This window comes from Vanessa atalanta, chromosome 17, assembly GCF_905147765.1.
Source record: "Vanessa atalanta chromosome 17, ilVanAtal1.2, whole genome shotgun sequence".
Lineage (NCBI taxonomy): Eukaryota > Metazoa > Arthropoda > Insecta > Lepidoptera > Nymphalidae > Vanessa > Vanessa atalanta.
Genome location: NC_061887.1, coordinates 3310250 through 3320300, shown reverse-complemented (window position 1 = coordinate 3320300; position 10051 = coordinate 3310250). Strand labels below are relative to the sequence as shown.

Here is a 10051-nt window from a genome sequence, read left to right as displayed (position 1 = left end):
TACAAGTAAACGACTTTTATTCCACCTATTTAATCTTTTATTTTGTTTAAACTTGTCTACAATTTCTATCTCATTTACATATCGACACCCTCCACGCAAAAGTCGTAACATGATGACGACACATCCGTAAAAACCATATTTTCTCTAAACATCGAGATTTTATCTCGCTAGTAGTCTTATCATATTTAAACTCCCGCGCAAATAGTCTTGTTCTCGGTTGCTACGATTTGCGTTGATCTATTAGAGCGCGCAAATGTGAACCATGGCTCAGTTCCAACGTCGTACAATGTAAAAAGAACAAAATATTACTACGGTGTTTAAAAATCTAAGAAACTGTTTATCTTATATATTTTAATGTTTTGTGAAAAAATGACATATGTGCGACACAAAACGTTGCAAGCCTGAAGTTGCAACTTTATACGTGGTCGATGTTTGTGGATTATACGTCGTAAGTAAACTTCATTACGTAGTATATAACAAAGTCGGTTACCGCAGTCTGTCCCTGTGTATGCTTAGATCTTTTAACGACAACGGATTTTGATGCGGCTTTTTTTAATGGATACATTGATTCAAGGGCAACGGATATATGTATAATACATGCACAACATAATAGAGAAACACTGATCATTTTAGAGGTTTGTAAAGTGATGTTGTAAATAAACACTATTTTTTGCACTTATATTAGAAAAAATCACAAACAGTATTGTACACATTATAAAGGTCTTCAAAAAAGTTCGCGATGGTATCTCTTAGGGATAATCCACAATAACCAATTTTTATTCTTTATTTTTTACCATAAATAATGACGTATTTTCGAAGCGATTTCAAGCAATACAACATTAATCCTTCTCCAAGTACCTTAAATATTGTTCATTGTGTGTATTGTCTGATGACTGGAAAACTGTGAACGTTGTAAGACATTCTGTAGTCTATTTAGTATCAGCACACCACACACCCGTGCGAATCCGGAGCGGGACGCTAGTACGATTAGTATATGCGTCGTTGTATATTAAAGTAAAAACCTTGTGACAGCAAGAATATAGTCGTACGTTTTTATTTTTTACCCATTTTTTTACTAAAACATGAGTTTTTAACCTACAATCAGTGCTGTGTTCCAAAATAATCACAAAATGTATTTGGTGACTGACCAATGCAAAGATGAAAGTTAAAAATCGCTCTCCGGAAAAATTATAAATTTTGTCATACCACTTAAAGCGCGGAAGTGTCGATATGTAAATAAGTAAAAAATATAAACATAAATGTTATAAAGATATATACATAAATGTTAGAAGATAAATATGAAGTAACTTGTATAATAGAAAATGGTAATAAAAAAAATACATTCATGTTGTTAATATTAATTATTAATCAGTATTTTCTCGATATCTTCAACCCAAAAACAAATCAAGATTTTTTCCCTAGTATTCATATTAATTTTCAATGATTTTAATGTTAATAAATCCAAGTATACACTATCAAGGAATTTTTAAGACATAATAACATGTCATAAAAAGTATAATCTATTAAATTTTTTATAATACACAAATACAGACATTGACCATAGGATTGTTTTATTTTATATCTAAATGTGAGAATCTCACATTGGTTTTCTATATTTCAATTTTACTGTGTCATAGATTAGAATTTTAAATAAATGATAACTAATAGTTATTAGTATTAATACTTTTTTATAATTATTGTATCAATTGTAAGTATATCATTATTATACCATTTTCTTTGTAAATATAAGGAATCATCCACACTGTGAATCAAACCTCATTATTTTTTGATAATAGTTTAACAAAACTACATTAAGTTAAAACAAGTAAAAGTTAAACTTAAATGACAATTATATTTTTAATTCTTTTTATGAAAAATATCAGACATTAATAACTTTTATGTGAAAGTAGCACACTTTTTTAACATAAAATAATAAAAGGTTTAACAATCGTCATTCAATTTTTTTTATAAGAATAAGACATTATTTTAAATACGAAATAATTTTTAGCATACAAAACGTATACCATAAAGATGTAAATATTTATAATCATTTATAACTACAATTTATGTGAGTTGCAACACTGAGTTACGAACGAAACGAAAGTGCTTGTGATGAGCAAAGACGAATAAAAAAGTGTCGATAGGTCAATATTCTGCAGAAATTAGCCAGAATCTTCAGGTATCTACAAAATATACTAAATAACCACCCTCGCATGTGAGGGTACTATGTGGTGGTGCTGTTCTTCTTCCGCTAGTTCAGGTGCTTATTCACATTTGAGGGCTTGTCTGACTACTCCCTTCCCATATTCCTATACGGCGGCCATATTTATAAGTCATGAAAGGCGTTGACGCTCATCATAATTATTTGCGTTGTATTCTTTTACAGGACCGATGGCTGCAATACGCAAAAAATTAGTGATTGTTGGTGATGGTGCATGTGGTAAAACATGCCTGTTGATCGTGTTTAGCAAAGATCAGTTCCCGGAAGTGTATGTGCCGACAGTATTTGAAAACTACGTCGCCGACATTGAGGTTGACGGCAAACAGGTGGAACTAGCATTATGGGATACGGCTGGTCAAGAAGATTATGACCGACTAAGACCTTTATCGTATCCAGATACTGACGTTATCCTCATGTGCTTCTCGGTGGACTCGCCCGACTCGCTCGAGAACATCCCGGAGAAGTGGACGCCTGAAGTAAAACATTTTTGCCCTAACGTGCCTATTATTCTCGTGGGTAATAAGAAGGATCTACGCAATGACCCTGCCACAATCAATGAGCTACGTAAGATGAAGCAGGAACCTGTGAAGCCTCAGGAAGGTCGAGCTATGGCTGAGAAGATCAACGCATTCGCATACCTTGAGTGTTCCGCTAAGAGCAAGGAAGGTGTTCGTGAAGTGTTCGAGACGGCGACTCGCGCCGCGTTACAAGTTAAGAAGAAGAAGAAGACTAGGTGTTCTCTGCTGTAATTGTGCTGTTGTCGGAAGAACTCTGATTTATGAATCGTTCGCATACTGCCTGAAAACTTACGTTTGATACGACTCGAACTCTGCAGCAGTCGCGACGTCGGCCACACAGTGCTTCCTTCCGATACTGACAGCTGACGCGATGTCGCGGCCCGCGTAGCACGCACACCCACTCAGTATTCGTGTGGCTATACTTTCACAATTGGTACTTGTATATTTTATAGATTATCTATAAAGAATAAGCGTAATTGCCTTAACAGATATAGTCAGGGCAAATATGGGTCCATATCCCCATGGACTCGCTGGATTTTTCGTGCTAAACTATCACATGTTATATAATCAAGTAGCATTTCTTCAACATATAGATTCCTCGACCGGTGTCGTCTCAGCGAGACTTTAATGTTTAGTTTGGTATTTTGTATTTTAATTTTTTCAATAAAATAGTGATGTATAAATTGTGTAGGAAGTTTATTTGACGTGGAGTGCAAGCTTCATTCTGACTTAGCTAAGTGCCTGTCAGTTAGACGTACATAGTGCGTCTTCGAGACGTACAATTCGATTTTGATCATATAAGGCAGTTTTATTGTAATCTATTGTTTGTGTGAAATTTTAACTTCCGTATGGTTATATTGCATGCTAATATTATTTATTAGTAATAAACCCCATATTTTAACAATTCTTTTCTAAACTTTTTGACTTTTATAAAAAATTTAATACAGCATTTATAAATCAAAGGTTTCTATCTAGGATGGGGAAATATTTAAGTTAAATTCAATCATCTATGTTATGTTTTATTAGTATTGTAAGTACAAAATTATCTTTCAAATATACATGAATTAACATAATTAGACTTCCTTTTATAATTTAAGATATTTTGGATCTATTCCAATTACAAATTTATTAACTAATTAACCAAGCTTTCAATTTAGGAACTCCTTGCCATTTTTAACAGTTGCAGAGGGTTGAACCTTCTGCGAGGTGTGGACATAAGTTGCTTGTTGTGGTCTTGAGTTATGGTGCGATAGGGGACCACAGTGCCTTTGGGTAGCTGACTCTCCTGTCCCACCAGTTCTGGTACCCAGTCTGCATACACCAGAGTGTCCACACTGCCGAGTTCCTTGCTTGGCACTGGTGTTATGACATACAAAATTTCCTTTTCCCAATCAACTCCTCGAATAAGACCTGCAAGTACGACAAATATATTGCATCGTATTTGCACTTATCAGTTAATCAAGCACTATATTATAGCACTTTTATTGATAACACAAATATGATATTAATGTACTTTGTTCGAGTTACATCATCTTTTGAGTCATTTAGGTGGTTTAACTTGAAGCAAGATAACACTTTACAACTATATGTTTATTTAATTAAAATAATTTTTTCTAGACTTTTATATTATCAATAACATATTGTTATCACCTAATTGTGAGAATGGATTTAATTGTAATAATATATTTTATATCATAATTTCATCTAAAATTTTTTTTCTCTGAAGACTGTTTTTTAGTAATTCAATAATTTACCTTATACAGTAATATGTAACTATATACTATTTATCTATACTTATTCAAAGTTATCGAATAAGCGTAAGTTATAAATAAGTATATTTATATATTATAATGAAAATATTTAACAGTTGCCAAGTCAGCCATTACCAAGACTACTCATTGAATTTATTATAGAAAGTATAGAAGTAATTAACATTACCATGTCCGTGGCATCGCAACGGTTTATCGGACAGTGTAAACACCTTTGGGCTGGCGGTTACGCATTGTGTCGCTTGTTGACACAGTGCCACCACTTTGCCATTGATCACCTTCGTAACGCAATCTTCCTTTATGATAACATTTGTGCCGATATACAAGTCTTTTAAATGAACCCTGAAACATTATAAATTTATATGAGATTTTATAACGTCTAGATTGTTTATATAAAATGAAGATCTATGAAAAATATTGTATATTTTTGTATCATGCCTTTTCGTTGATTACAAGGAATACAAATTTGGTTTTTTTTACTCGTAGATTAAGGCATTCATGAAATAGCTGTTCTTTTGTCTCATTAAACGATTATTTTGTTACGGCCAGAATAATCCTATATCCTGTTTATTTATAATAAATAATTCACGTTAGTTGCAATTGATAACAAACATTGAATAATGACACGGTATTGGCGGTCAGTGTGAGTCATCCGATTCCAGAAGCAGAGATATGCCATTGCTCATTGCTAAAACAATGTGATAATCGGTTATTCTATGTGACTTTAATAAAAACTTGGGTTTTATTACGCTCTACATAAGGCTTAGTGTCTATAAATCATAAAACACCTGTTGCTTTCATCCATGAGCGCAACAAACTGTTGCACTTGTTCTGATACATCGACTTCAATACAATGATTTATTTACTTTTAACTCTCTTTTCACATAAAATCATAGATATATAATACATATTAACGAATTTTCATCAACCCATGTTCGTACACTGCGGGACATAGGGTCCCAGGGTACAAACTTTAAATTATTTACTGTCAGCGAGACTAAACACCTATTCAAATGTTTATAACAACCAAAATACTATTGATTCGATTTTAAATTACTGACTTATATTTCAGATCACATATAAAATTAAAAAAAAACTACAGATTCACAGGAATAAGTAAACCTAATAGATAAAACTATAAATATTTGTCCCATGCCTAAATAATATTTATTTAATTTTTTTATATTAGTTTTTATCTTCTGAGCACCACCGGTGCGTTGCAGTGACATCATTAGCTCGGCGATGCGTCATGAATTATAAGAGACGTGACGTGTCGAGCTACATCCGAACGGGTTTAATAAACATGACGATACATTATTAAAAGAAAGTACCTACAGACGTTTAGTAACCGAACCATGGTATCTTTGTATATAAAACGAGCACCCATGGATGTTGTATGATTAAAATGTCAATAATTAAAGTTAAAATTTATCGATTCATAAAAATTATATTTAATTACGCTATCTACTATATATTGTGATAAAAAATCCATTACTTTGATACGAAACAATGACTAAATAATATGTATGTTCTCGCTTTCATTATTGTCACTGGACACTGACGCAAAAAAACGTTGGACTTGTTGGAAAAAAATATCTAGTGCCAGTGATGTCACGAACTAGGCCCACGAATCCATAATTGGGTGGACCACATACACATAATACGCCAAGATAGAAATACATAAGGTAAAGAGTGAAAGAAGATAAATATTGCACTGTTGGACACAGTGTTGAAGCTTATTCCGCCACTCTAAGCCACAACGGGTTGGTGCATACAAATATGGCACATTTTCTTCTGACACTGGTTTCCTCACAATGTTTTTCTTTACTATCGAGGCATGAGATAAATTATGAACGCAACCAACTACCGCATATTACACTGCTACATAAATGAAAAATATGTAATTATATTATCGCTTTAAAAATGAATTTAAATTGATTTGCTTTGTGTGTTTTTATTAATTAATATAAATATAAGTTTTAATCGTCCTCTTTTGTACCGTTCTGATTTAGGTAAAGTTATAAGTGTAGCTGTACCGTAATACTTACTGATATGGGACAATTCCCAGGAAATTATTTTGAATATTTATTAATTGGCTAAAGTAAGCCAAGAAATTCAGATATCTCTCATCTTTAGGTCTTAAAGAGAATTGGCCTTTAAAGGATCTTTCTCTATCATCGGCTAATACAAAAGAATAATTCAAATCATTAGGGCACGACGTATTAGCGAATAAGTAATCTTTTCTGTAGTCTTCATACATCATCTTAACATTATGTGGTCTGAGGAATGATTCAAAGCGTTTCTTATTACTTTTGGATTCATATTGGATCAGGTAAGTTGGCTTTAAGAGTATAATGATGAGCGTAATGAACTTGTGTCCTAACACGTTCGTCATTCCCATGGTATTTATAATCCACCGCATGTTGGCTAAAGTTTCATTGTTACTGCATTGAGTTATTAGACTGTGGACCGCGGAGACATAACGTTTTGCATTGTCCATTGTGTTGATCATGCCTATGTTTAGCATTCTGAAACAAAATATCGAATTAAAAACGTTTTTTATTTTCACCAGAATATCTTTGCTTTTTGGAGACAAATTACATTTTTGTAATAAAAATAGTATTTTTTTTAATCGTAAATAATATCCCTGAAATCCAAATGAAATTGCCAGTAAGACACAGACAGTGTTAACTAATATTATGGTTATTATTTTTCTACTTAATGACTAATATATTTAAAAAATAAAGAATATGATTTTTGTACCTATTACTTAAATTGCTTACTAAATTAAAGGTAATTAAATCACATTTATATTTCTTTTGATAGTATTTTTGTATCTATTAGTAAATATTACCTAGCATACACTGTTTTGTCTGTTTACAATGAATTGGAATAGGATTTCAGAAAGTATATAATTACATTTGTTACCTACAAAATCAGGGCTTTGTTAATTTTAGTTGTTAATATAATCAAAATAGTGTTTTTACTCATATTGACTGCAGCTTGTTAATAAGTTGTGTTGAAACTTTTATAATTTTTACTACTTGATATTTTCGAGAAAATTTCATCAACATATATAATTGAGTTACATGAGTAATTAAATATTACAAAAAAAATCTACATTGTAAGGCACACCAGGCGTTTAGTATTTACCAGTTTAGTATTTAAACATAAAATAATTACAAAAAAAAATACATCATTTTAAAATCAAAATTATGAATCAATACAAAATATAAGCCAGAATTTGATTAAATAGTCACTCAAATTATATAGTGCAAAAGTCATTTCAAGTTTTAAAAACAATATTATGTATAAGAAAATGAATACAAACATTTCTGGTTTCTTCAGATGTGTAAAACTTGGTCCAAAAAGTGGAGAGGTAACAATGGTAGCTCCAATATTTCCTGCCACTGTAAATTCACATTGTCCAGGGTCCAAATCCACTACAAGTACTGGACCATTATCAAGGAGTTTATTTACTTGATACCTTAAATATGTAGACTTTCCAACACCAACACCTCCACAGACTAGCCCTCTACTCAAATTATCTAAAAAAAATAAAATAGATTGGATCAATTAAAAAATATCATATATTATATAATGAAGCATGTTAAAAATAATAATAAATATTATCACAAATATAATTTTGAAAAGCAACAAAAAATTGAAAATTGTTTTATAAATACACACTTTGAGCATGTCCATTTGCTTCTTTCCAAATAGGATGTATTTCGAAGCATTTCCATGGTCGTGCGGAAAAAAGAGAACAATTTAGAATATCTGATGCTTTTATGAAAAATGGTTCCATAATTTTATTTGGTTTAACAAAAATATTAGTGGCTTTAAAATTACTATCTATAAAGTCCATTGCAACTTCATCTAATGACTGTAAGATAATAACTACATCTTGATGCCCAATAGATGTAACTATGTCTTCAGCTTCGGTTGCTGAGAGACCAGCTGAAGTTAGTTTACCAAATAAGCCAAAATAAGCACTTGAATGCTCAACTGTCTTTATAAATTGAGCAAAATTATAATAAGGTGCATAGATATTACAGGTGTCATCTTTAAGGGTATAACCAAATATTTCAAGTTTCCCAAATAAAGCTTTAATTTTAACCTTTCCTTGTATGAATAGTTCTGAAGGATGCTTTAATGTTACTATACAACTATTTCGAGTATAGTATAATTTGAATTTTTCCTCTAAATTAACAGCATCTACTGTCATTAATAATTCTGTATCTGATTGCGGTTCAGATAGTAATGTATTATCAAGATTAGTTATACTATCTTCTATATTTGCATTAACAGATATTTCTAGATTTTCAAGTTCCTTATCAATCTCTTCAACTGGGGGAATATCATCTACTTCTGGAATTAAACTACAAACATCATCCTCTGTCTGAATATCAACACTCATATTTTCCTCGTTAAATATACCAGAATTATTAGTAGAGGAAACAGTATTCAAATTCTCTGATGGTAAATTTCTGATAGTGGAGTATTTGTACTCTCCTATAACTTCATCTAAACTTTGATTTGGCATATCTGTAGCTGTTATCGAAACAAATTGAGGAGAATTTGCATTTGTTTCAAAGTCACTACTGATTTCAATTTCATTACTACAACTTGATAATATATTATCTCTATAACTAGTTTCTTTTTCTGAAACTTCTTCTGTAGGTTGATTTTTATTTTTTAACCCTCTTTGTCTACTATCATCATCATTGTCAACTTCACTATACTTCCTTTTGTGTTTCTGTTTTTTAACTTTTTTATTTTTTTTTGTTAATTCTAATTTTTTAAGAATTTCAGCAGCCAAGTTACCATCTGCATCAAACACGTTTGAATATTCACTTTCAGGTGATGATTCGAGAATTCCACTTATTATTGATATATTACTGTCACTCAAAGATGATTCTTCATCGATAACATCATCAGAAAGAGATTCGATGTTTTCATTACTTTCAGAAATTGAATTCTCATAGAAGTCATCTTCATGAGTAGGATTATTATCAGAAAGTACATTTGAAGTACTTAAATTTTCACTGAAATCAGTCAAACTACTTTCATTATTAGCCGTTGTTTCTGCATGTGTAGTATCGTCTTCATGACTAGAATTGGTTAAGTTTAAGTCTGAGAATCCACTTACTGATGTAGAATCGTCGAAATCATTTTTAATATTACCAGCATTATGTATAAGTTTATTATCACTAACTTTATATCCGTATAACATTTGTTTTAACTGTTTCTTGACAATTTCTGTTGATTTCTTACTTTTTGGTTCATCACTTTTCATAATGTGCGCTTTTTCAAAAAACTCCATTATAGTTTATATTCTTCCCTTTACAATATAAAAAAAAAACTTCTTGATTATGGGTTGCTTTAAAATATTACTTTCATACATAAAAAGGTATAATTTACCAACCAGTTTTATAAAACTAGCCTAAACTAAAACATTGGAAATCACACATGCCGCAAGCTGTCAAAATAAATCAACATAGTATCTGTCATTGTCATATTACACGTTGTCAACTGCCAAT

The 10051-nt window shown here is 31.4% G+C and overlaps 2 protein-coding genes across 4 annotated transcripts; one reads left to right on the top strand and one right to left on the bottom strand.

The window, feature by feature from the left end:
• Positions 1-301: 301 nt before the first annotated feature.
• LOC125070446 (ras-like GTP-binding protein Rho1) lies at positions 302-3425 on the top strand. 3 transcript variants are annotated; one of them, XM_047680329.1, is made up of 2 exons: positions 302-448; positions 2387-3425. In XM_047680329.1, the coding sequence occupies exon 2, from the start codon at positions 2392-2394 to the stop codon at positions 2968-2970; it is 579 nt and encodes a 192-aa protein (XP_047536285.1). In that variant the 5' UTR covers positions 302-448; positions 2387-2391; the 3' UTR covers positions 2971-3425. The 3 variants fall into 3 exon arrangements, with proteins under 3 accessions (XP_047536285.1, XP_047536284.1, XP_047536283.1); XM_047680328.1 differs by lacking the exon at positions 302-448 and adding an exon at positions 2072-2179; XM_047680327.1 differs by lacking the exon at positions 302-448 and adding an exon at positions 2074-2260.
• A 299-nt stretch (positions 3426-3724) lies between these two features.
• On the bottom strand, positions 3725-9988 carry LOC125070444 (polynucleotide 5'-hydroxyl-kinase NOL9). Its single transcript, XM_047680323.1, has 6 exons — positions 9937-9988; positions 8199-9852; positions 7840-8056; positions 6557-7036; positions 4678-4850; positions 3725-4149 (listed from the first exon to the last, which is right to left on the bottom strand). Exons 2-6 carry the CDS (start codon positions 9832-9834, stop codon positions 3893-3895), a joined length of 2763 nt encoding a protein of 920 aa, XP_047536279.1. The 5' UTR covers positions 9835-9852; positions 9937-9988; the 3' UTR covers positions 3725-3892.
• Between the last annotated feature and the right edge of the window lie 63 nt (positions 9989-10051).

What these genes read in the sequence shown, in the direction of transcription:
- LOC125070446 (XM_047680327.1), top strand. Translation starts at nt 2,227, where the DNA reads ATGTGGTGGTGCTGTTCTTCTTCCGCTAGTTCAG. An exon ending in TTCTTCTTCCGCTAGTTCAG is followed by an intron (nt 2,261 to 2,386) that starts GTGCTTATTCAC and finishes ATTCTTTTACAG; the next exon opens with GACCGATGGCTGCAATACGC.
- LOC125070444 (XM_047680323.1), bottom strand. Translation starts at nt 9,834, where the DNA reads ATGGAGTTTTTTGAAAAAGCGCACATTATGAAAAGTGATGAACCAAAA. An exon ending in CATCTGAAGAAACCAGAAAT is followed by an intron (nt 7,037 to 7,839) that starts GTTTGTATTCAT and finishes ATTTTGTTTCAG; the next exon opens with AATGCTAAACATAGGCATGA. An exon ending in GTTGCGATGCCACGGACATG is followed by an intron (nt 4,150 to 4,677) that starts GTAATGTTAATT and finishes TCGTACTTGCAG; the next exon opens with GTCTTATTCGAGGAGTTGAT.